Raw genomic sequence first — 26,304 nt, 5'->3', positions numbered from 1 at the left:
AGAGTGAGGTGATACATCTAATTTTACCTCCATCCGAACAAAGTCATGAAAGAAGGTCGTATAATTAGCCGATGGGTGTGCCGCTGGGTTGTAGGTGTTTCTTATCATATTTCATTATTTTGTGTCAACTATGGTGGTGGCACGACAACTCTGGTGCGGCAATTAACGACAAGGACGACGGCTACTGGGTGTGCTGCACTGGTCCTTTGGGCCTAGTTCTTTCCCATGGGTGTTGGGCGTTCGCCTCATGAGCCGAGAGTCTGGGCCTGGGTATGGGTTTTTGGCCCATATGAGGTAACTATCTTATTTTCTATGCTTACTACTATATGCAGTCATTTAACCCGTTTAGTGGTGCAGTTTTCACCCAATGTGTGGTGCATTATCCCTTTGTGGATATTACTGGCATAGTCCAGTTCGGAAGGACATGGTTCCTTAAATCGATGTCAATCTATCCTAACTGTTTCCAAATTATTGGTTACTCAACACCAAAATAACTCGTTAACTACTATTGCATACTCTGATGAAAGTTTGTGTGTCTGCACCTAGGCTGCATGGAATCGGGTGCGGGTACGTGGAAGCGAAGCGTTTGGAAACGCGGAAGCGTTTTTTTTCCAAAAATTAAGGAAGCGGGTGCGTTTTGGAAGCGTCAGAATAATAAATATATACATATATATATATATAATATTTTTATATTTTATTTTTTAATTATTTTATCTAGTATTAAAAATAACTGGATAAATATTAATGACTTATTTTCTAACCCATGATTATCTTTAATTATTGCATTATTAAAGCTTCATTTCAAAAAAAAACAAAAGAATGTACAACATAGTGTGAAGGTGTTGGGCACGTGCAAGTCAAAGAGATATCACTAGATGAAATTGATAAAAAAAAAGTTCGTTTTCTCTCTGTCTCTTTTCTCTAATCTGGATTTTTTTTCATATCTCTCCACAACTCTCTGTCTTCTCTCTATATATCTCTCTCATCTAGATTTTCCTGATATCTCTCCCCCTTATTTCTGACACATATTAGATTGATTGATGTTGATCATCTTTAACCGGTTAACGAAATAAATAAGAAGATGAGACGATAAGAAGAGTCTCAAGACATTGATTGATGAAATAGAGGTAGAGAAGGAATCACGCTTCCAATTTGGAAGTCAACGCTTCCGCTGCGCTTCCAATTTGGAAGCCAACGCTTCCGTCGCGCTTCCAATTTAGAAGCCTACACTTCCGTCGCGCTTCCAATTTGGAAGCCAACGCTTCCGCCGCGCTTCCAAACCCACCTTTTTCGGAATCGCGCTTCCCCGCGCTTCCGCTCCCGCTTCCGCTTCCAAAGCGGGAATCAGTCGTCCAACCAAGCTTCCGTGCTATGTAGGTCTGCACGCTTAAAGTGCATTTGAAACTTACCAATTGGATTATGGGTGCTCAAGCGTGGATTCATCACCCCCCATTTTCTTCAGTACTGGTTCTTTGTTATGGTTACGGTTCTTGATTCTCTTTCGTCAGGCTCAGCTCTTTCATGTGTTGAGGTTCAATGATGGTATGTATGATGTTTTGTTTGTGGTTTCCATATGATCTATGTTTTAGAATTAGAATGACGTTGGGTATTCGAGCTTCTACGCTCCAATATAGTACACCCTGCTACCTTATGCTTGTCAATGTTGATGACATCGTTAGTGTTAGCTAGCTTTAGAGGTGTGTGTGGTAGAATTGTTAGTATAATTACTTTTATACTTTTCATTTGTAGGATCATTGACCCATAGATTAATGAGTTATCAGTTTCTTTTCACTTTTTCTGCGAGCCGTGCTATTTGTATTATTTCATTCTGACTATATACGGGTCTTGTATGTTGGGCTTTATCCCTTTTATGAATTACTCTTTAACAAAAAAAAAACACTATCGGAAAAGAGCTAAAGTCAGAGGCTCAGAGCACAAAATATGATGCAAATGCAATATTATTATCCAACTTCGATTGATGGCATGCTATGTGACGGAGGAGCCATCTGGGTTTTCATATAGTAATTAACTTTGTTTCCATTATTAAGTGGGTTGCCTCGTTATATATAATTGCAATTTGGTAGGGGAATTAGGATGATTATAGCACCAAAAACTTTGTGAAAACTATTAAACGACGTAGCAATTTGTCCGTAGTTCTTGTCCTAAATAATTAGAAAACGATAAACTAAGAGCATTGAGCCACGTATCGAACCCGCACAACTCGAATTGTTTGGTACAGAAGAAACAAATTAAGTTAGAGGGTATTTTTTGTTCCAAGTAATTTTGGGGTGGGGCAAAGACTAAAAGATCACACTGGGATTTGACTCGCTTCCAAAACTTGTCGGCCTCGGGTTGTTTTGCACTAACACATTGGTATTACCGTATCACGTACTACTTGCTTAATTAGCACGTATAAATACAAAATTCAGACTTACTTCGGAGGAATCGGAGCTACCACATCAGCAGATAAGCTAGCTGCCTAGTGCCTACCTTTGAAGCCATATAATTTTTGACATAATTAGAGTAAACCTATTTGTGTTTATGATTGATTGTGCTTTATAATACTTTATATTGCATATTTATGAATATACATATAATTTGGAGGGCAAGATGGTTGTTTGAGTTTGTCCATTGGCGCGCATGTTATATATGAGACCTAAAATTATGTTACTAACAATTGATTCCACACACGTGTAATGATGGCCGTATAATTTTAAGTTGCATAACATGCAAATTTGTACCTTAAATTTTTCTAATTGCCTCATCTATAATCACATAAAGCTGACCGTTAATGTTTGAATAATATTCACAGTGGGTTTATCAAATTGGAAGAAAGTAGGAGCAAAATATCAATCAAATATCGTCGTCTTTTTGGGTGGCCATGTATAATCATATGCGTCAGCTCTCTAAAAGATCAGTGTATACTATAATGAAACACACACTTAGTGGGTGCGGTCCAATGTTTGTAAAATTTTAAGATAATTAGAGTTTTACTACAAGGACCTTATTGCAAACAGTGGAGGAGAAATTCTTCCGTGCGCTAACCACACCACCTGTCATATACCCAACCAATAAATAATCGACACGTGTCTCAACATAATTCCCCTCTTTCCATCTTCTTCCTCTTTTTTTCCCAGAAGGTCTCTACCTTCTTCCTCTTTTGTTCCCGACCCCCATAACCCAGCTGACAACGGTGAGAACAGCTAGGTAATCAGTCCGCCTACATGACCGGTAATATGGGCTCACCCTCCAGCCGCAACGAGCAGACTGCCACAGTCCTTGGCGATAATTTCTCTCTCCGATTGACTCATGCCGATGTGGTTCACGATGATGTTCCCGCCTACACTCTCCGGCTATTATTTATTTTGAATCATCTTTGTTGGGGTCAGGCTGATGTTAGACAAAGGAAAGTAAGAGATGGAAGAAGAAGAAGAATCAGCCGAAGTTTCTGTCCTGGGATAGATTATGCCACGTGTTACTCTTTAACTGGGCGGTCGCATAGGACAGGTTGTGCGTTGGTCGAACCTAAGAATTTCTCAATAGTGGAGATAGAGTTTCTAGTAAGTGGGTGATTACTGAAGATATAAGTGGGTAATTACTGAATATATGGGTGGTTAATATATGAAAATTATTGATTTTTGTTCATTTTCTATTATTATATGTTGTTTTATAATTTGACTATTTATATTTATATTTATATTTATTTTCTTAGTGTTAATGTTTTTTAATATTACATAATCAAAATGGTATATATATAATTTTTCTGATTTCGTTCACAAAAACCTATTTTGGTTATAAGATGATCATCAATTACTAAGCAGGCATCGCAACAGATCGATGTACAACCAAATATAGGAAAACTGCAAACCCCATTGTGGGGATTTCGACAGCTCCTATATTTATCTTAGAGGTCAAAACTTGCAATTAGCAGTGTGATATATACGGAGTACTGAATAGGTCAGTAAGTATTTTTTGGCTATTGCGAAACAGACATATAGGCAACCTGCAAGTTCTCATAAGCAGTCATATATCAGTACGCCTTAGAAATATTTAACAGCCCAAAACCTGGGTTGTTTTCTATCTTGCTGTAAGGAATAATTCTCCTCTTAATGGAAAGTAGGGAATAAACTACGAATTATGTACAGAGAAGGAAGAATCATACAGTTTTTCATATCCATAAAAATCCATTTCTGAAATTAGATCACGAGGTCCCCCCTCGCCCACAAATAACCACATTCACTGAAATTCATAGGATTCTGATATTTCATATTTTCCTACATAATGCTCACGGGAAGTCCCCATCGATACAGGTTGTCTAATCTAAGCAGCCTCAGCTAGATCTTAACCTTAATTGGCCGCACACTTTGTCTTATAGATTGACATTATCGTCATTAATAAAGCTGTGCAGTATATTAATCACTGATCTGTGCAACGAGCCAAGGAGGAAGACGAAGAAAATGATAGTACCCCCAGAAAAGAAGCAGAAAAAAATTAACGAGCAAGTAGGGCTTTCTGTTCTCAAGCTAATTAATGAGTACGGCGTTAGTTACTGCACCAAAACTTACCTACCAGAAATGGCCGGCCGGAGGAGAGGTATTAAGTGATAGGATTCCCAGAAAGTGAAAAATTATACGAAGTTAGGTATTGAAATGGATCTTTCTCACCTAATAACGATTCGATCCATTACTGCATGTTTACGACGGTAGCTGGGTTCTGTGAAAAGGTTTGCGGAGCTTACTATCTATAGCCCTTGCAACTTGCTATGGCTAGGTGCATCAACGATCTGTTCTGAATGTACCATGATTGTTGAGTGTGGCTAAAAGTGAAGCTAGCTATGGCTACATGGCTAATGCTATGTATTGAAGATGTGAAACACGACGTGGTGGGTTACCAGGGTTCAGGATTCGTGCTTGGTTTCAACCACTTATGTTTCAGTCTCAGTGATAGGTTTGCTAGCTAGTAACTAACTACTCACGATCGAGAAGTTTAGGCGAGGTATTAATCGTGCATCCTGTCGAAAGGTGAATGGTTTCCATCACTTCTGTATGTTCCATACTTCCGTACGCCTTCGATAGAGATACCTTCATAGTCAGTTGATGCAAATTGGTAATATTATGAAAATAACATATCATAAGTCAAACTGTGAGGGAAATTAGTTTCTGATTTATCAAATCCAAACATAAAAAAAAACACGTTGAAAAGAAGAAAACAAAATTAAATATGAAACAATAAATCTATATGTAAACGACTTAGAAGAATCACGACGTGTAAGTACACTATGCAATATTAATATCTAAAACAATCTATATATGAAGGTTACCATGTGTTTTTATTATATATGTCATGCAATCAATCATAGTCATTCACATTTGTATAGTAAATGAGTCTTCGATGCTTTTTTAGTAGATAAGTGTGAATGTATGTTTATGATGAAATGACATGTCTAGTTATTTTGAACACAAAACACGTAATGATGTAGCGACTTATGGTTATGGTCGACAAAGCTTCGGAGTGAAACAATGGATATATGTCACACCCCATCCTAAAGTTCACGTAAAACTTTCACCATCAGTCCATTCCTCTCTTTCCGATATTGTATTTTACCAGTTGACAGATGCTACCAATAGTAATGCAACTAACGCGAATAAGATACTCAGCTGTGTTTGGATATGGTACCGCAAAATGGTTTGGATCTATATTATCCGCAGTCTCGATCACAATGTAATGTCACATGACTCGGAATTTGCATGATGAATGTGAACATCAACCATTTTGGCAACAAAAACATGTTCAGCCTCGTTAGCAAAACAAGCAAATTTAAAGGCTAACGCCGCCGATTAGTTAGGTTAATCAGAGTTTCCGGTAGAACTGAACAGGTGGTGGGGTAATTATTAGCTTTGCTACCATAAACCTGAGCTTGGTTTTACAAATTAACAAACTTCCCAAACCTACAAATTACAATTCCATTGCTAATTAACGGTCGTTAGCGAGTTGGCTAACGACGGCGGAATCCTTGCACGGACTAGGTGGCAAACTGCTCCTTCCACACGCCACGAGTCTCTGAACGAAACCCTCGATTCTCTCTCCGTTTGTCTCCTTCAGTAACCTCTTCCCGCCAAACGGTAACGTCTCCACTCCTCTCTCCTTCAACACCTCTCCTCGCACCGATCTCGGCCCCACTACTCCTTCACTACCCAATCCAAAGGCCTGAAAATAATCATAAATAAAATCAATCCCAAACTCCGTTTACTTCTTTTGAAAAAGAAAAAAAAAACAATCGAACGGAAAAATCTATTACCTGAATTCTGACGTAGTCGGTACGGTTCCAACAGAAGGCGTTACCAACCATCTGGTCAACGGTTTCTGAGACGCCGTCAAACACAATGTCAACGACGGAAGAGGCAGAGCACTCGCCGTTACGGCGGGGCTTCCTTCCGCTCAACGGGCCGTTCCCCAAGGACAGAACGAGCAAGTCCTCCACGCCGTTCACGGATGGGAAGTCGCGCTTGTTGTTCAGCGCGTGCGTCACAGCGGCCGCCGTCGGGTTGTTCATGACAAGACCACCGTCGACAGCCGAGCACGACGTCTTCCCGTCCACTGAGCTCAGGTCGAACGGCTTAAACAGCCCCGGCGTTGCTGACGTGGCGCGGCAGACTTTCCGGAGCTCGAAGTCGAAACTCGGCGACTCAGAAGCGTCGGCGCGGGAGAAGACGAACGGCGCGGAGCTCTTCAGGTCGTAGCAAGGAACCAGGAGAGGCTTACACGTGTCCTTCAACGTCAATACTTTGCCGTCCTCCCTGGCCAGGAGCTCCGTCAGCGCCGTGTCCATACTTCCGCCGGAGAATCTCCTTCCGCGGCGGAAGACACCCACCGCCCTAGCCTTGAACAGCTTCGAGCACTTCCCAGCCACCGAGTTTACAGCGTCCCTAGCAGTGTATAACGGCCTACCGGAGCCGTCGTCGGAGACGAGCATGGCGGCGAGGACGGCACCGATGCCGGTCCCGGCAACAAGGTCGAAGAAATCGGCGATTCGAGCGTCGGGATCGCCGGTCTTGAGACGGATCTGGTCCTCGAGATGGATAAGAGCTTCACCGGCGACAATGGCGGTGGTCCCTCCGCCGTCAATGCTGAGAATGCGAGTCTTCTTGGAGGCTTCACAGTGAGAGAGCCATTGCTGCTCGAGCTTCGTGAAGATCTCCAACGTCACCTTACTCAGCTCCATTTGAAGACACAAACTCAAAACCTCGACGATCTTGATGATTTAGTTACCGCAAGGAATAGTAGAGTTTAGTAGTACTGATGGTATAGTGCGATTGAGGGTTTGATAATATTAGTACGTGGCTCACGCTTTTGGGGTGCGAGGCATTAATGGGCGAGACAAGAGAGCTCTCTGTTTCTCTGGTGGAAGTGAGAAAAGGGTAGGTACAGTTATGGAGGAGAAGAAGAAGAAGGTGGTGGAGAGAGAGTTGATAGGAGAAGAGAGTAGTGGGGAGTGTGGGAGTGAGAGAGTGGGACGGCGTGTTTGGGAAGGAGAAAGCGACTCGGTTATATACACGACCCCCTGCTGCTTGTCGTTTTTTTACGATTTCTATTTTAATTTCTGAGTTTTATTATTATTATTTTTACTTGGGGGGTTTTACGGAATCGAGTGAGACTGTGTGTGGTGTCATTGCACGTGCAACTGCGCGTGTTGGTTTCTGGGTTATGGGAAGCGGGAAACTCGGCTTCTTAGCCGGCTCAGCTAGCGCTCGTCAACCCCATTTTACATTTCCATTTCTCATTTACTTAATTAATGCACTTTTAGGGTTTAACTAGTTTAAACGAGGAAGGGTGCTAGAAATGATGTTGAAACACCAAGGAACTAACCTAGTAATTGTCTGAAGTCTGAACTCCTTGTTAAGCAAATGATCCCAGCAACTAATAAACAATGGTAACTACAGGGTTCTATAGAGTGTACGGTCGTGTGATTAGCATATCTATATTTTTTTCAGTCAGATGTGCTTGCTACAATTGAGTAGGTTAAGAGATTCAAGTTACATGCGATCGAAGAAATAATGCATCTACAAGACTAACTAAGAGACTAAGAGTACGGTATTAATTAGTCTATTACCATTAAATTGGAGAAATTAACACATATACTAAGAGACTAAGAGTACACAAGTATGATGCATATTGCCACAGTATAACACATATATACTCCTATTCATTAATCATTATACATGTGTAATCCGCTTCTATGATAGGAGAGTTTCTGATCTTCCCCATGTCCTTGAATCCTTGATTATCTAGCAAGTGACAACCTCTACGGCGTCTATACCAACTAGAGAACTCAGTCATTTAAAGAATAGATGATAGTCAAAAGTTAAAACAAGAATCAAACTCGCACTCCAGCGTCGGTGGAGAGAGAGATAGAGAGCGAGGACCGCTGCGCGCCCTCTTTTGGCCTTCTGGTAGATCTTTGATCGGATTTCACTCAAACAACTATATATGTGAAAATGATATATGGAAATCGATGAACAATTAAAAGCGACAAGTTACTGAAGTGAGTAAATACAGCCTTTAAATACCAACTGCTTGATAACGATCAGATTGACTAACCCAAGCTACCTATGTTATTATGTTACAATAGGCACGTACCGAGCTGGTGGAAGATGAAGTGAACGCAGAAATTAACACATGGAATGGAATGGAAGACATTGATATACACGACCTATCTATACATTTGCCATGAAAGACCCTCAGAACTACAATGGCAATAGCCATATCTAGTTAATTAGGTATACGTACCAGCATTAAGGCTGGGAAGTTGGAATAGTTCATAGTTTTTACATTCATGCATCGATCGTATTTGAATATACGTCAAGGAAAATTGTTACATATTGAATGCCAGGAATTAAGGAAAAAACCAAACCTCTTGCATGCGTCGATCCTTTCAGATCGATTTCGAATTAACTATAGCCAAATTTCGCCAATCATTGCTCATATATATTCTGAAGCTAAACTCGGGAACTCTGGATACGCTCATCAAGATCGATTTTAAGGGTAAGAATATTATAATTAACTGCACCAGCTAATTAAATTAATTTGTAGTACTATAATACTTGATTAAACAAAGATTCTCAATTAAAATCCAACATTATTTGGTTGCATCTTAATGGGATGCGACACAACTTTCGCAAATCTCATGATCTGTTTATCTTTTAATCACTGTTTGCATAGTGTCATAGATTTGGTCCTGATGGCTGCATATGTTCCTCACTCCCTTGTTCTATTGTATTCAATATGCAATTATGCATGTACAAACTGACCTGAAAAGATCTCGATCAGCATATATACTGAAAAGATTAGCGCGCATATATGATTAAGCTAATCATGGAGGTTTCAGTTTTTTTTTTTACCCCAAATAGGCAGTGATCAATATTTCTGAAGGTGGCAGTTGAGAATGGTACAGCTGCTATAAGTCGATATATCGACACGGTCTGTATCGTCACAGGCAGGATAGACCGAGCTACACAGCAAGGAGGACATACACCATATATGTAATTATTAAAGGCCTCTGTTCAATCTATAAATGATACGACGACCACACTGGGATTTGGTCACGACATTCATGTCTAAACTTGAGCAATGATGTACAGTAAATTTTTAAAACCCCTATATGGCTTCATATATAATAACAAACTCTATTATTAAGCTAATGATATGGACATCTTTTCGATTACTGCACACAGTCTGCACTCAACATAATCGAAAACTTAACTTTGCAAACAAATTAGATCGATTAACTACAAGGGTGTAACTACACACGGGTTATAACCCACCTTAAATTATTAAAAAACTTATATTTCTAATTAAATTTTAGTGTAAAAAAATTAAATTTTAAATATTAGCTCACCTCAAATTTCTATAATATATAGCCTATAAATAATTGTAATTTTTTCCAGCCTAATTCATTATGAAATTCTAGTAACTAACTTGGAGTAATTAGATGAATAATAGTAACTAACTTTTCATCCCGAATCGCATTAAAAAAAAAACTTTTCATCACGAACCATTATAGTCTCGCACTCTTGCCGACAAAGATTGTGTATGGTTCCAAACTCTTGCAATGCGTAAACTTCCCATTTGAGTGCCAGAAAGCGAGGCTTAAAGCTAGTTCTACTTAGATACATATTGCTTCAAGAGTAGCTCAAGGACCATGAATCCAAATTAAACATCGATCTATCATTGTTTTTGGACTAGCGTGTGGAAGTACACTTTCAATTTACTTATACGCAAAGTTTTAAAGCATGGAGCTAATGATACTATGAGGACTCAGTGAAAACGAAAGCATTAACTAAGATCGGGATATTTACTTTTAATAAGAATTAGGTGATAACAGATCCTCGTTTAGCTTATGAAATTCTCTTCAGTTTCTGCTTGCTACTTTCAACGTTACGTTAATCGATATTATATATCCTAACCAAAAAAGAAAAAGAAAAAACGTTGATCGATCGATCAAGTGTGCAAAGAATGACATAATCGAAGTACCGGTAATGCTGAAAGATTGTCAAGTTGACAAGTTCTTTAGTCGATCTTGAGATCAAAGTGCAAACCTTAATATTCAGTTTAACGACTATCAGAGACGTGCATTACCTACGTAGGGAATATAATATATGTTCGTCCTATCTCTAATCATATGCCTATTACTAAGGCAAAATCATCTTGTTAATAAAAATGTTCACAGGCCTAGCGCAGCCTAGGGGGCTAGCTAGGATGAACCAACATTGAAGTCATGATACATTAGTAGCCTCATTGGTTGAAACTTTGATGTTCATCAACCCGAATCATAACTCACCACTGATAGAGTTGTCGCTGTTTCCGGTCTACATTTCTGGCTAGTGAAACCCAGAAACTTAAGAGAGAGAGAGAGAGAGAGAGAGAGAGAGAGAGAGAGAGAGATCATCAAATTAAGGGCATGAAAAAGCCTTGAAAATAGCTTTTAATATACTTTCACAGAATCTTGAATACGTCAAATAACTTAACAACAATAACATCCAAAGTCCAAACAATTATATGAATCCATGACAAATTAAGAAAAGGAGAAGTGCATTATATCCTAAATTATTAGGCAGCGAGAGAGGAAAGGATGACTACCGCCATAGTCATCAATAGAGCAGATATCGCAGTTGACCATTGAATAGATGGAGCACCATTCTTGTGTGGTGAATGGCTAGGGCTAGGGGTTGGACTCAGACTTGTTGGGTAGTTAACTCTGATGTCGAGCTTCTGTCCGAGTTTGCAGTGTGGTTTGTAACCGGTGATGTAGAAGAAATGCCCAGGCTTGTCGAGGACAATAGTATCGTTACCAGATCTGATTTCGTGAATCGGCTCGGTGGTGTTGCATGTTTGGTAATGTTTGCGATCGACTTGCAGTACAGTGTCCTTTCCTTTGTACACAAACACTACATGTAAAATGCGTAAAAATTCGTTAGACATTTATGTGACTAACAAAAGCCTTAACTAGTTCATATTATATCCAATCAACACCAAGCTAGCTAGCGTTATCTCCCATTCAGGGCCAGTACGTACGTCTAAGCGTCTGATGTTATGAAGATCATTGATGGGTGGAATCATAATGTTCATCCTTACGATTTACGAATACAAATATATATTCATTTCTCTTAAAATAGGGCTAAACTCAGAGGAATCAAGCTGAGGTAAATCAGGTAACAACGATACAGAATCGTTCTAATTTTTTTTACAGATTGCTCAATTAGATACACCAGAAAAACATACGTACTGAATATATCTGATTCTGATTAGAGTACTGTAAATTTAGTCTCAGTCCACACCCGTTTATATAACTTCAAAAACAAGGGGAAATGGAAATTGAAAGGAAAAAACTTACAGAGAGAATCTCCAACAATGAAGTTTTTATCAAGTCTCCAAGCAAGGTAGTCGAAACCTTTGTATCTCCATCCCTCAGAGTCACCTACCTTGTAAACTGCACCAAAGCAAACACCGAACAAAGCCATCACCAAGAAACATATCATTAAACTCTTGGGCAAAGCCATTGCTAATGTTTCACACAAAGCGATACACCGGAAGAAATCAATCAAAAAATATACTTGAGTGGATGAATATTTAAGGTACAACTTCCATGAAAATCCAACTAATTAATAGTTTCGCCACAAAAATATCATCCTACAAGTTACCATATGAAGAATGCATTAATTGCTGATTACTTTCATGTTACCATATCTTCCTACAAGTTACCATAGGTTATCACTAACGCATTTATGCATTACGTAATTGCAATCCGCAGTATCTTGATAATAAGGAAATCGATCATTTTGTTGTAAGAAGATTTGATCCTCACAGTAAAAAATCGAAGCAAGAATACATGCATGGAGATGATACTCAAGATTCGTATGAAGGATTGGAGGAAACCTATAAACTTGATTTCCAAATAACAATATACGGTAATAATTTAGTAGATATGATTTCATATTATTTTTGTGACTTAATTTAAATTTTGTATTTAATTTGTTATGTTCAACCATATCCAACGGCTTTACATACATAGTTGGTACGGTACAATGTCATGTTAATACAATGATTCATACTTGATTAGATAACTAACGAAAAATAGTATAACGGCAGTGAACAAAAATTGCGATTCACTTGCTCATAGTGTCACCAATATGAAAGTCATTCAAAACGCATTTGTTTTAACTTTTCCAACGAAACCTTGCGACATCTCACTCATCAGAGTCCAAGCTATCAAAACAATACTAAAACGATTGCATTCAATATCAACACAAAACCTGACCAAACAAACAAATTAATCAGAAAAGAAAATGAACAAGTGAACACATTTAGTGTGAACAAAATAAATAAGAAATAAATGTAGGAAGTTATAGAAGTTCTGTAGATCAAAAACATATGGACCAAATCCATTTCCAAAGAAACCAACAAACATTCTCAGCCCAACCCAATGAAAACTTCTTATCCTCTCCTGCCACTCGCTCTCTCTCGTCGTCTCACTTGACCTCACTGAGACCATACCCCACTCTCTCCCTTCATCTTCTAACAGTCACTCACTACTTATAGTTTCACCCAGAATTATCACAAGTTCTCGTCTTTCATGGCGACCCGTTTCTCTCCTGCAACTCCTGTACGCTCCATCCTCCAGCCTAAGCAAAACCCTCCCAAAGCCTTGCTCTCCGTTCGAGGTACACAGCCCATTACTCATTTTGCAGAATTGTATAATTCCTGTACTTTAAAGTTTAGATTTTTATGGTGTTAGTTCAAATATCTAATGAACCCTTTTGGTGTTCGGTTCTGTAATTGCTTAGGCTTAGTGGGTTGAGTTTGTGTGTTTGTTTAGTAATTAGGATTGGTGTTTTTGTTTCACACGGTAAATTTATGTGTAATTTGACGTTTATACAGATTCTTATGTGGCTGCTGGGGTTTGGAAGAAATGCCTGCCCAGCACGGTTAATGTATACTCATGGAGTTCAGCTGCTAGTTATGTGACACCTCCTGGTGGCTCTGCTAAGTTTTCTGGCAATCCTGTTGTTGTGAAGAAGCAACTATCGCAAAGGAGGCAAGTTTTACTCCCACAGAATTATTATAATCTCTGCTTTTGTCTTGTTGATGATGTTTTTATGGACTTGACATTTGGTATAACTTATAGATGCATATGTTCGTGTAGCCTGTGAAAATGATGTACTAATGACTACTGTCCAAAGCTTCATACTTCAAATGTTAATTTTGCATCTTTTTATAAGAAAATGGGGATTTGGGGCCTGTGTAGTTGCTACAATGGTTCAAGTAATTCGTCGAGTTAGTGGCAGTGTGTGAACTGTCTTGTTTGTGATTTTGATTTTATTTTGATGCATTTTTCAGAGCTGGAACTGTAAGGGCTGCTACTGTTGAAGAAATAGAAGCGGAGAAGTCTGTCATTGAAAATGAAGCTGTAAGTTTTTCTGTGTGGTCTTGGATAGTAACATGTACAATGCTAATTTGGGTAAAAATGTTTGTAAGTATTGAGTTTTTCTGATGGAGTTGGAAGAGAGCATATGTATTATAAAATGTTGGTTATATTTCAGAAAGGCAGGATGGAAAAGACTATTGAATCAGTACGATCCAATTTCAATTCTATTAGGACAGGGAGGGCAAACCCAGCCATGCTGGACAAGATTGAGGTAAGAATAAACTAGGGGGATGTCTAGCCTGTTCTAAATTCATTTTATTCCGACGCTGCCTTTTCTTTTGAAAGAGTTATGCCTTTCTAGGTAGAGTATTATGGAAGTCCAGTTGGCTTGAAGTCCATTGCTCAAGTTAGTAGTCAGGATGGAAATTCCCTATTGATTTCGCCTTTTGACAAATCCAGGTAATTTATAAGCTAAGGCATTAACCTAGTATGGAATGTAGAAGATCACTGCATCATGCTGCTTTAACACATGTAGTACATGTCTGCTATGCTAGTCGCTACTTATTTACTTAATCCGTCTAACATGAAAGGAGGGAGGGCACAACACAGCATTAGCTAGTTGGCTAGTCGGCAATATATTTTCACCGATAAGGGTGATTTAAAATTTTTCTTACTATTTCTGTACTTGCATTTTAGAACAGTCAAACATTTTTTTTCCAGTGACTTGATGTTCTGGGCTGTCACAGAGATGTTTTCTTATATTCCAGGAGTGTGATTGTCACAACTGGATTTTCCCTTTGTAGTCTTTCTTTTCTGCTTGGCATAACACCCCCCTCCCCCTCTCTCTTTTCTTTTCAGCTTAAAATCTATTGAGAAGGCCATAGTTGCCTCTGATCTTGGCATGACTCCAAATAATGATGGAGAAGTGATACGATTGACCCTGCCTCAACTTACAGAAGATAGGCGGAAGGTATTTTCTCATCTATGATTCTCCTTTAATGGACTTGTTCTTACAAGCTGGTTATATTGACACAAATTATGTGGAACTCCCAAATTAAACATCAGGTATTCGTTCTTGGTATAAACAAATATGCCTAAAGATTCTGTTTTGTCATAATGCATAATAATCAAACATGTTTTCCTAATGTGCACCCTTTCTTCTTTTTATTTCTTCAATGCAGGAATTGACAAAAGTTGTATCAAAACAAGCTGAAGAAGGGAAGGTACAGTATCATATGTGACTAACACTTCGAGAAAAATTTATCTCTTTGGTGTGGAGATATCATTGTTCAAAGTTTGGAACTTTAGTTGAACAGCACATGAACCATATCTAAATAAATTCTAAGATCACCTGATGCATTTTGAAAATTCTTTATCAACCATTGAGCATGCATGCACTCATAACAGTAAAGCAATTGATCTATTTGTTATAATTTTAGGTGATCTAATGAAATGCCTACTTTTCAATTGGTATAGGTGGCATTGAGGAACATAAGAAGGGATGCTTTAAAAGCTTATGAAAAACTTCAGAAGGTTTGAACTTTAAATTCATCCCATGCAGCCCTTGATCTGTCATTTTCAGTGTCATATTGCTGTCGTCTTTTCGTTTCCCCTGGCCAATTGTGCGTTTACAGTACATTCCTTGTTGATATTATATTCCTTTTCCCTTTTAGGAGAAGAAGCTCTCTGAGGATAATCTCAAGGGCTTTTCAACTGATTTGCAGGTAACTTGAAGATTTTGTTTTGTTTATTATCCGCGCCATTATAGCTAGATATTGTGTTTTGTCTTGGGTTAAAGAAGCGAACTACTGATTAATTTCTTGGAAATTTTTTCGGATATCTGGGGCACTTACCATTCAACTAGGTTGATATCAAAAGAATTGCTGAAAATGAAAATTTGCTTTATTTGTGCAGAAATGGACGGATGAGTATGTGAAGAAGCTTGATACCTTATCCAAACAGAAAGAGAAGGTACTACCTCCCATCTGACTATTTTGTAGCGTGTGCATTACCTGCAATACCCTAAGTATTATATGGCGGTTCTAGTTTTTAATACTCATTGGTGCTTTTCTTGAAATTTAACATATGTTTTTCGCAATTGTGTTTCAGGAATTGTTGAAGGTTTAGGAGTTGTTTATGTTCATGCACCAATATTGTAAATGGTTGAGCTTCAGTTTCAAACTTTTATAGATCCCCTCTTTTGTGTTGACACTCACCTCATGAGAAGACATTTGAAATGAATCGCACAATTTGTTTCAAGGCGAAAAAAGCAATTGAGCCATGTTCATGTTTAAGGCTTTGAATGGGAAGTTTGCATCGGATCATATGAACTATGTGGTCTGACTTGTGAGTATTAGACTAAACGAGTCCATTTCCTTTTCTTCTTTTAAAAGATGTACATTTTCAAACCTTTCATCAAAAGCAAGCATGCTGCAACTTCAGTTTTGGGTTTCATAGTATATATATCCATCTGAAAATTCTACATCGTGTACAGCCCTGAATTTGCTTCTGGAGGGATTCCAGTTGTATCTTCACAGGAGTGATGTGACCTGAGGATGATTAATATCTTCCAATCCTAAGAATCATATCCAAGAATAAATGGAACTTGATACATTTTGCGATTCTGACTTCTTAGGTGAGTGCATTGCATTTGAAATCGAGTGATATATTCTCCAATCAGAGTTTAATTGAAAGAAATATCTGGGCATCTAATACATGGCTTTTCTAGGATCTTTCGTATATCATTCATACATAGTTTTGTTGTGGAAAATAATGCACTACCCTACACGATGTCTTCGCTCCTAAATCAAAGGTTCTTGCCTTCTTGGTGCTTTGCTCCGTACAATTTCTTATAAACTTCCAACAAACCAAAGGACTAAATAGAAATTTTATGATAATCATATAAGAAAATGTTTATCAGACTCTTTCGTGGGGAACTACAATAAGCATCTCTAATGCAACCAATCGACAGGAGTTTCATCAACAAAATAACCACAAACCTTGCTTTGTGTCCGCATAAGAGGTAGTGACCTTGGTAATTTAGGCTAATTATTAAAGCCTAAATGGGTCACTAACTGGGTCACCGTAACCTTAAAGACCTGAATGAGCTTAAATGGTCGAATTCGACATCAACAAACTAGAGAGATCTCCGAAGGATCCTTCCCCAATGTGTTTGAGATCTCATTTCTTTCATTTGTGGTATGAAGTATTGAATCAAAATCACCATCATTAGGATATCTCACCTTTTTCCACGAGAATGAGGCAAATGCAAGGCATTGATTTACTTCCATTTTCTTTTTTGAAAAGGGATTTGCTTCCTATTAAGTCAAGTTAATAAGTTCTCCTTCAGCTCATGAATCAAGAAGAACAAGACGTATGTAGGCATGCAAAGGAAGATGAGCTACTTTTTGTCCGCTTCATTTCGATGTATGCTATCCTTGACGGAATGCAATTTACAAAGAAAGGATTAAAATTTCAAGTTTTATTGAAGCAAGAAACTAAAAGTCAGAGAGACCTAACATTGTTTGAACTTTGAATATTTGTCCCGAGCTCTCGATCTCAGCTCAGAAATAGAAATAATATATCTCCTAGCTCCTCTAAACCTCCACCACCCCCATGAATTCTTCACTAAAATACTCACTATTTATATATTTTCCAACTTTAAAAATATAATTTTCATTGACCATGGTGACCTCCACGATTGTACTGGGAATCTGAAAATGGTTATCGACTAATCAATAGTTAAATTAAGAATTAGTTAATTAGTATATTTTCTGAGAATTCCTCTGTATATGTGGAGCATCAAAGTGCTAGCCACCTTGACAATTCCGTCCCAAAACAAAAAATTACTATTGTCGATCAAATCAACTAAACAAGCTACATCTTACAGCTTGCACTAGGATCAAACTAATTGTTTATTGTTGTTGAAATTTTATTTAATTGATTAAGTGCCACCATACTATAGTATAGCGTCCGTGTTTTTATAATGTTGTTTTAGTTGTGCAAGCATATTGTTGGAAGTTGTTGAATGTATGATAAGTGAAGGTAAGCTCAAGTGGAATACAATAATCACTTTTAGGTAGCTAGGCCTCATCCTCATGAACAATTATGATAAAATATACGTCCACGTAATCAGTGACAAAACTTGGAATTTCATCTTTCACACTCATCTCTACTATTTACTGTTTGAGACAATTTGATCGTGCTACGTATTAAACGTAAAATTAAAAGTGAACGCTCATCTTCACTAATAATCACGAATCCGTTTAAAATTATGAAAGTGTTCATTGTCCATTTGAGCGGTTGCCTTCTCGCAAGCAAAGACGATTATAAGCGATTACTTAACTTTAATGAAGATATGAATTCTTTATAGCACTTGTTTATTCTTAAACACAAACTAAGCTAGAAAAGCCTGCTTGCTTCATTCTTTTTCTTAAAGACAAATCAAAGAGAATATTAAAATTTTCATATGAACTTTCTCGTATTGGGCAAGTGGATGGATTCCCATCCTAGGGTTTGATACTCAACTAGAACTATAGAAAAGCCAAAGCACTAAAGAAGCATGCTTTTAGTACTTTTTAATTAAAGAACAGAGACCATCTCTAACTTAGTTTATAAAATCTCAAACAATAACTAACGTCTGCTGCCATTATAGAATTCTCATACATGATGATATTGATTGTACTCTATGATATATTATTCTATCAATCTTAGATTAATCTATTGTCTGCATTGATCTGCATCTTCTTCCTTCAATATAATATTGCCTCCATGATCAGTGATCACCCCCCCCCCCCCCCAAATTCTTGTTCTAAGGAATACTTAAACTAATCGATAAACGACTTAAAAATTCGAATTTTAAAAGCAGTGAAATCGAATCCAGGTATAAACCAGAAATAGAATGATTTAATACGTCTCTCTATGCATGAAATGGTATTCTGATGACTATAAAACTATTAAAAACAGAGGAAAGCAGAGCAAATGAAGGTGATGGAGAGATTCGGGAGAGAGGCGAGAAGGTCAAGCATGGCTGCTGCTGCAACTGATGGACTTTCCGGCTGCCGTGAGAGAATGAGTAGCAAGCGGAGGAGGAGAGAAGAGAGTGCCGGAAGCATGGAGGAGGAAGACTGCAAGGTGGAGGTGGAAGATAATATGGTACTTTCTCAGATGTCATCATCATCATCGGCTCGCCGGAGAAACCATATGGTGATGAGTGGATCAAAGAAAGATCAGCCGTTGGAAGTGATCGGCGCTCGAGTTCCGAGGAAGGCCCGTTCAGGTAACTCCAGAATTCGAATGTACAAGCTCTCTGTTTCTCTCTGTTTCAGTTGATTTTATAACGGGAAAGATTTATATGTAAGTTGATAAATTCTGCAGCTTCAGGGAAAAGGTTGCATGAAAGTAGTTCTTCAGGAAATGATGGGATTGGAAAAGATCATAATCTTCAGAAACAGCATGTAGAAGCGAGGAAGAAGATGGTTAGTTCATGATTATATATATATATACATTTTTTTTCTTCTGCGGAAAAGTTTTAGATAGCTTGGGAAGATTCTGATTTGTTGTTTTCATGGAAGAAATCAACTGGGATCAAGAACCGGCCACCAAAGTCGTCGAAATTGTCTTCAGGGCCTGTAGAGGAGGACATTGAGAATGAGATCGCCGAAGTTCTTTTTGGGTTGATGAAGCATGTTGATAGTGTTAAAAGCTCTACTTCAAACCGGGATGATGAAGATAAAGATAGATATAGCATTAGAAAAGATTCTAAGATTTCAATCTCGGAACAGGAACCTACTCATGCCTCTGATCCTGAGCTTAAAAATGGTGTGTTATAGTTATACTATTTTATAGGGCAAATTCTGGTTTACGATATGAATCTAATGAGTTTTTGTTCTTTTGTTTGCTATGTAGTCTCCAAGGAGAACAATTCTATAGCAGAAGCAGTAGAAGTAGAAAGTAATCAGCAGCCAAAAATGGGAACTTCTTCCCCAAATTGTGAGCCAGAATCCGGAAGTGTATCCGGGCCACTAGAGTTGCAGAAGGAGGAAGCCAAGCCATTTGTGGAAGAATCAGTTGGCGGAGAGGTACCGGAGCTTGAGAGGAAGAGGGATGACAAGTTTGGATTTGATCTCATGGTAAAGATTCATGTTATTAATTTCCAAACTGCATAGGATAACGCTCTTTGATTTGCTGAAGCATAAACGCCTGCATCTTTTAACAGGCTCCTCCTCCTATGGAGGATTCGGCATCTGATACTGTGGCAGAAGCTGAGCTTGAAACACTGCAAGACAAGACGATAGAGGTAGTCAACGAAAAGCTTAGTTTGAATTCAAACCAAGACAGTGGCACTAAAACAGAAGAGCAGCCTAAAGCCATCACTCCTAAGCTGGAGAGATCTGACTGGCGAAGCGGTCTTTCAGCCACCACATCACAGGTTTCAAACTTTAGCCTTTTAGCTATGCCAAAACAATTGAGTCCTGTGAAACATAAGTGTCAACTTTTTTGTTATGTAAATTGTAGCCCGGGAATTCCCTTCTGCCGCAACCATGTGCTAAGAGATGCGCAACGCACCATTACATTGCTCGCAACATTTACTTGGATCAGAAGGTTACAAGGACGAAGAATCTCTCGCCACCACCAGCATACAGCAAGCCAGACATTGTCATTGTAAATGAACTTCTAGGAAGTGTCTCAGGTCATAGTGCAAAAGAATCAAAAGATCAACGTTCTGAGGCTGCATTCGTAGAAGCATCAAAGAGCAAGAAGCCTGTGGCTTATCAATCTCCATCGCAGCCAGCCTCTGCTGGTAATCTAATGGTATACATTGTCTCTGCACTACAGTTCTTTCATTGAAAGCGATGAATCTCTAGTTCAATTGTTAAATTTTTGCAACTTCCACCAAAAATGGTATTACAATTGCTTCACTCTTTACTCTACTGTAGTGTGGATCTACTTTCACATTCTCTCTGGGACAAAATCAAGCATCAGTTGCAGCAGCCAGTGATCCATCTGGTCCTTTGAAATATACAGAAGTTACAAACAATGCATCACATTTTAGTCATTCAGCATTGTCAAAAGCAGCTGCAGCAAAGGCCAGTAGCTTGAATGTGACATTCCAGGAAGGTCCATACATGGCAATCAAGGGGTACTCATTCCCCATGGCAACTCCTTCAGGAACAACACTTGCATTTCAAGGAGATAACTCTACTCAGGCAGTGCCATTATATAATGGCCCCTTCTATTCAAACCAAATGTTCCGCCCTCCTCAGCTTCATCATCAAAAGCCTCAATCACAATTCCAGCTTCAAGTCCAATCAAACCATCAGAAGAACATGGGAATGCCAACCGATTCATCATCATCTCAAAGGCAACTAGAGTCTCAGCAACTGCAGAAAACACAATTTATCAGTATGCAATCACAGCAGCCACAGAAGAAGTATGTGACACAATCCCTTCGATCTTGCAAGGTTGAAAATGACATCATTGGGGGGCATACTGCAACATCTTCTCAGGCACAACATAGCGTTTATGGTTACGGGAAGAATTTTGCAGTGCCACTTCAACCCATGAACTTTGCCATGTTGCCCTATGCTACAATGAGTGGCGGCAGCAGTAAAAATCACATTGGGCAAGAACAGCAACAGGACTTCAAGGGTGTGTTTGGCATGTCATTTGGCTCTATCACTGGAAATGAGGGTACAGGTACTCTACTAAACTTTTCATCTATGCCGCAAAATCCAGCAATGTATCAAAACCTTCAGGGTGCAAACCAAAAGCATCATCACCAAGTATCCGAAAGGAAGAATGGAGGCAATTCTGATAATCCTGCTCATGATAAATCAAAAGCTGCTACTGGGAGGTCTTCCTCAACTGTTGCGCAGACCCTCGTTTTTGATAACTCACCAACAAATCTCAACTTCACAACCTTGAACTCACATCCACAGCACCTCTACCAGTTTCAGCTTCAACAGCAGCAACCTGGTACGGTGGCCTGGAGCAAAGCACCAAAGACGGCTCCAGTCTTGTCACAATCTCTAATACAATGCAGTACTTCTGTCCAATCTCATAGCAACTCTGGAAGATCTTTAAGTTCCCAAGTTCCAATTAACACTTCAACAGTCAATAGTTTTCTTCAACAACAAGGAAGAGCTTCACAAGGTCCGACTCAGATATCTTTTGAGGGAAACCCTAAATCCTCCTTAACAGTAACACAAGGTCAACACAATAACCCTAGTTTGCTGACGACTTGAAAATGAGGATTCCGGTAAGTAATTTGGCAGCTAGTGCAAAGTGGACGACCAAATGAAACAGAGTTAGGCTTAGGCTTACATTTCATCAATTCATGAACTAAAGGAGGCAGTTCAAAACTTGAGGGTGGTTCAAAAGGGGGTCCATGTAGATTTAATTGGTCTACTCCGATCGATGTATATATGATAAAGATCTTGACTATGAAGCAATGAATTATTTCTGTATATATGAATCAGCAATTTTATATTGTTTTTGGATGAAGCGAGGGGTCATGGCAATTGAAGTCAACAAGAAAGCAAACAAGCTTTAGAAAAAATCTACCACTTCAAGAATTTGGCCAAAAGAAGATGCTGGAGGTGGAAGTTACTGCGATTCATTGGCTTCAGGAATAGTCTGTTACCGGTTCTTGTAATTTTGTGCAGCATCTTTGAATAGACCTGCAATCTATGAAAAACATTGAATTCAATTGCTCTTAGTTTTGAAATAGTGAACTTGACCCTAGCCTAATCTCTAATATTTGCCAGTACTCTTCAATAAAATGTCATAATTCTTGGTGGTGACTTGTGAGGTTTCAACCAAGAGGAGCTGAGTTCAGAGTCTGTCATTCTGAGACCGCATGGAGATGAATTTTCAAGACTGAATTAGTGAATTTTGATATTCGAAGGCTCATCGAGTAAGAAAAAAGAACGTATTATTCAGACAATGAAAAAAACGAGTATGAGTACCATTAAACATGAAATGAGAGAAAGGGTACAAAAAACGTATGATTCTTCTAAATGACATTCATCTACTCCTGAAGGACAGAGGCCAAATTGAGCTTCACATCTTCTTTGGCTTGTTCATCAAAAGGTTCCTCACCTATAAACAAATCCAGAATTGATTTACAGAGGACTTTGCTCTGGATGCTTCCTACATCATTTCCATCAACTGCAATAATTTCACACATTAAGATTTGTAGTAATCTAGGTCTGTTAAGTAAAATTAATAAAGCCTGCCAAAAGTATCCTAAATTTAGTCCAGCAGATGTGAAGTAATAGATACATTAATGAAAAGGGAGATCTTACTGGTTGTTCGAAGTACATAGCCTGGTTCCCTTGAAAGATCTATAATAGATCCTCGTGGAATTTTAATTTCATCCTTAAATTAAGAAGTGAACGTACAATAAATTTAACTATCAGATTGGCAGTTGATACTATACCAAAATTATACTATAAGATCATTAAGACTAGCTATACCAAAATTATACTATAAGATCATTAAGATGTGACATGTCAAAAACTAGCTATAGCTTCCGAGTTCTAAACAGGGTACACTGGTAAATATAAGAAATACTAGAGAACAAAAAAGGAAAATCTAGCAAATAATCATTGTAGTAATAATAATGAAACAGAGACGAATAATAATGACAGCAACTCCAGTATTGTAAGGTAGAATATCCCCTGAACATATTGTTACTCACACCTATTCAATACTATGCACTAAGGCACAACTGTTCATTTTTAGTCTACTTTGCACATGGATTAGAAAGTGAGTTGGAATGTAATGATCATAAGTCCGTTCATTTCAACCAAAAAGTTAGACAATGTCCAATGATAATGATATACCTCTGTAGCAATTCTTTGATGGTCTGAACCCCCCAAATTTCTGAAGTCTGGTTCCTACAGACTCCTCAAAAGCACTACGTACAGAACCAATGCTCAATTTGCCATAAACTATTTGAAGTCTAACAGTCGCCCCAATATCAGTCTCCAGAAGTGCATCATTATACTCCTTATTTTCCAGGAGTTCAGAAACGGACAATTTCCCATATTTTTCGCTAAGCAATTTCTTGACATCTTTGTCCTCAGCATAAATACCTGCAGATAAGCATAACTAGATTATAATGAAATCCATCAAAAAGTATACGCACCGCAATCTAGGCATTATTCTTCTCACCAAAAAGCCTTCAGGCCTAGCAGAAATAAGTGTTTTTTTTTATACGCTAGCAGAAATAAGTTATGCAGATACTATCAACCATTCAAGGAAACAAATCATGTGAAACCAAGATGAGTGTTTACTGTTTAGTCAACCAATTACTATAGCACTTTCTATGTCAGTTCTTGTCAGGTAACAGTATTAGATAGTCGGCAATCTTTTCTCGCAAGGCAAAGTGTAATTCCCCTAGTCTTATCAACCGTTGTAATCACAGTATCAATCCACCACCTCCAAATGACACCAATTCAACAACATTGTCTCCAACAATTTTTCAAACCATGTTAAATAAAAACTCCATAAACCATTACATTACTCAATAATCGGCAGCCACTACAGACTCCTATCGACATTTTTCGACAATGCACATAGTTTTCACAGCTTAAATTCACATTATACACAATCATATACGATTATATATACACAGCTCACAAGCTATCTTTACTTTCCCAATATAAAGTTATAAACTTTATTTTAAAATGAGAGAAGAGAGAAATGTGATACCATATGCATACACATCGATGTTCTTCAACCCCAGAATGCGTTTTCTCCTCAACCCAATTCCCAGCAGCCTTCGGGTCCCGTCAAGCAACGACAGAAACGACATGCCGGTCTTGGAATCTACGACGGAGGCCGGAGCGTCGTTCAGGGACATGGCACAAGTTGAGTGCGTTGTGGAGAAATGGGCGGGTTGATGTCGGGTCCGTGCAGGCTGCAGCGAGTCCGGCAAATGCGGCAGCACCGGCGGCGAGGGTGACGGCGGCGAATGAAGGAGGGGCGGAGGCGGGAGTGGGATTCGGGGGCTGAGAAAACGAGAAGGGGAAGCGGAATGACACCATTGTCAAGCAAGAGAATAGTGAGGTTTCTTGATTCGGTTGGCAAAATATAGTTAGGGAGGTTGGCGCGTGGAGGGCACGTGTCGCGTGATAAGTTTGGGCCTTGTATTTTCGGGTTGTGACCTTGAAAAGTTGAGCTATGGGATGAATAAAGATGTTCACACGGTCGCTATATGATTTGCGATTATGAATAAGATTACCTAAAGGAAATGATCCATTGTGTTTTTGGTGGTTTTGCTTATGATTTGTGCGTTGAGATTAGTATAGCATCAGTTTTTCGGGTTTGATTACTCTAATTTAGTGCATTTTCCTACATCAGAGTTAGTGTGTATTAGTGGTGGGTGTAGTAGATTTATTAGCTTTGTTGCATTTATAATTCCGGTTGTAGGGTCCTCGACTCATAATTTAGCGAGTTGTTTGATCGATTTGGTGAATTGTACCATTTGTATTAGTTTCTTTTTTAGTATAGTGTATTTGCGGGTACATGGATTTGTAATTAGGCATGTTCCTTGATTAATGAATTTATTCAATTTTTCTAAAAAAAAAAAATCCTGACCTAGTCATATACTAAGTTACTAACTACAACCAGCCAAAAGCTAAGTTTGGAGTTGAAAATATGTTGTTTTGATAAGGGAGTTGAAATTTACTTTCCGAATTTTACAATCCACACTTTAATTTTCTTTTCTTTTTTTAATAACTTAGTTGTCTTTTTTTAAAAGTGATTTTTTATCATAAAAGTTTTTTTTTAAAGATGAAGTGTGAATTGTATAATTAAGAGTAATTTCAGCTTTCAGCTCCCTTTTATAATTGTGATTTTGAAGAGTATTCCAAACTGGTGGTTTAGTCAAACAAACGTACGAGAAAATGAACTAAGCATGTACGATTATAGAGTTTCATCAACTAGACTCGAGAGTCGAGACAATAAGGCATATTGCAAACTCTTTGGAAGTTTGATTCGTCTGGGAATCGAAATGTCTGTGTTATATTACTTATATATCATTATATCCCATTGATTTGATTTCTGGTATCCATCGATCTCAAACTTCAAAGATACTAAAGAGTAAAGAGTAGTCAAAAATTGTGTTTTGTTCGATCTGAAAGAGGGAAGTGAATAAGCACAACGTACGTAGGTCGAGTTGACCGAATATATATATATACAATACTTTTCACATAAGGAGGTCATTATCTTAGCTTAAGGTACGGATTTTCATTTTTGACCAAATTTTCGATCGAGTTTTCACATCTCCACCGTCTAATATCTAGGTTATAACGTATAGATTAGCTCCACAAAATTTCAGCCGATTTCATGATCGTTAAGGTATCGAACTAATC

At 38.4% G+C, this 26,304-nt stretch overlaps 4 protein-coding genes across 6 annotated transcripts in view; 2 read left to right on the top strand and 2 right to left on the bottom strand.

The window, feature by feature from the left end:
* Positions 1 to 7,499, bottom strand: part of LOC126784838 (probable inactive patatin-like protein 9) — a 64,782-nt gene extending 57,283 nt beyond the window's left edge. The window contains exons 1-2 of one of the 2 annotated variants that reach the window (XM_050510351.1): positions 6,299 to 7,499; positions 5,949 to 6,207 (exon numbers count right to left, since the gene is read on the bottom strand). In XM_050510351.1, the coding sequence (XP_050366308.1) occupies positions 5,974 to 6,207; positions 6,299 to 7,222 (1,158 nt within the window). In that variant the 5' untranslated portion in view covers positions 7,223 to 7,499 and the 3' untranslated portion in view covers positions 5,949 to 5,973. Of the gene's footprint in view, positions 1 to 5,881; positions 6,208 to 6,298 lie in introns of those variants that run through there. The other variant, XM_050510349.1, reaches the window with a different exon arrangement.
* Positions 7,500 to 13,021: 5,522 nt separating this feature from the next.
* LOC126784840 (ribosome-recycling factor, chloroplastic) lies at positions 13,022 to 16,206 on the top strand. The gene is made up of 11 exons (XM_050510353.1): positions 13,022 to 13,217; positions 13,435 to 13,591; positions 13,894 to 13,963; positions 14,097 to 14,192; positions 14,283 to 14,380; positions 14,780 to 14,891; positions 15,103 to 15,144; positions 15,398 to 15,454; positions 15,595 to 15,645; positions 15,836 to 15,892; positions 16,031 to 16,206. Exons 1-11 carry the CDS (start codon positions 13,130 to 13,132, stop codon positions 16,046 to 16,048), a joined length of 846 nt encoding a protein of 281 aa, XP_050366310.1. The 5' UTR covers positions 13,022 to 13,129; the 3' UTR covers positions 16,049 to 16,206.
* Positions 16,207 to 18,516: 2,310 nt separating this feature from the next.
* Positions 18,517 to 22,654, top strand: LOC126784834 (protein TIME FOR COFFEE-like). 2 transcript variants are annotated; one of them, XM_050510345.1, is made up of 8 exons: positions 18,517 to 18,803; positions 18,887 to 19,199; positions 19,298 to 19,398; positions 19,495 to 19,741; positions 19,829 to 20,052; positions 20,139 to 20,351; positions 20,438 to 20,734; positions 20,860 to 22,654. In XM_050510345.1, the coding sequence occupies exons 2-8, from the start codon at positions 18,902 to 18,904 to the stop codon at positions 22,165 to 22,167; spliced, it is 2,688 nt and encodes an 895-aa protein (XP_050366302.1). In that variant the 5' UTR covers positions 18,517 to 18,803; positions 18,887 to 18,901; the 3' UTR covers positions 22,168 to 22,654. The 2 variants fall into 2 exon arrangements, with proteins under 2 accessions (XP_050366302.1, XP_050366301.1); XM_050510344.1 differs by having other exon boundaries at positions 18,517 to 19,199.
* Positions 22,655 to 22,935: 281 nt separating this feature from the next.
* On the bottom strand, positions 22,936 to 24,975 carry LOC126784841 (fatty-acid-binding protein 1). The gene is given in 5 exon segments (XM_050510354.1): positions 22,936 to 23,092; positions 23,230 to 23,357; positions 23,799 to 24,021; positions 24,641 to 24,839; positions 24,841 to 24,975. Coding segments are annotated over 5 exon segments (825 nt in total). The 3' UTR covers positions 22,936 to 22,952.
* Between the last annotated feature and the right edge of the window lie 1,329 nt (positions 24,976 to 26,304).

This window comes from Argentina anserina, chromosome 2 (assembly GCF_933775445.1).
Source record: "Argentina anserina chromosome 2, drPotAnse1.1, whole genome shotgun sequence".
NCBI classification, from domain to species: Eukaryota; Viridiplantae; Streptophyta; class Magnoliopsida; order Rosales; family Rosaceae; genus Argentina; species Argentina anserina.
The sequence above is the reverse complement of the archived record's forward strand: the minus strand, read 5'-3'. Positions and strand labels throughout refer to the sequence as shown.

Bases quoted from the DNA above. Each gene is read 5' to 3' on its own strand.
- LOC126784840 (XM_050510353.1), top strand. From the start codon at position 13,130: ATGGCGACCCGTTTCTCTCCTGCAACTCCTGTACGCTCCATCCTCCAG. The intron at 13,218-13,434 runs GTACACAGCCCA...ACGTTTATACAG, and splicing joins AGCCTTGCTCTCCGTTCGAG to ATTCTTATGTGGCTGCTGGG. The intron at 15,646-15,835 runs GTAACTTGAAGA...TTATTTGTGCAG, and splicing joins GCTTTTCAACTGATTTGCAG to AAATGGACGGATGAGTATGT.
- LOC126784834 (XM_050510345.1), top strand. From the start codon at position 18,902: ATGAAGGTGATGGAGAGATTCGGGAGAGAGGCGAGAAGGTCAAGCATG. The intron at 19,200-19,297 runs GTAACTCCAGAA...TAAATTCTGCAG, and splicing joins TCCGAGGAAGGCCCGTTCAG to CTTCAGGGAAAAGGTTGCAT. The intron at 20,352-20,437 runs GTTTCAAACTTT...TGTAAATTGTAG, and splicing joins TTTCAGCCACCACATCACAG to CCCGGGAATTCCCTTCTGCC.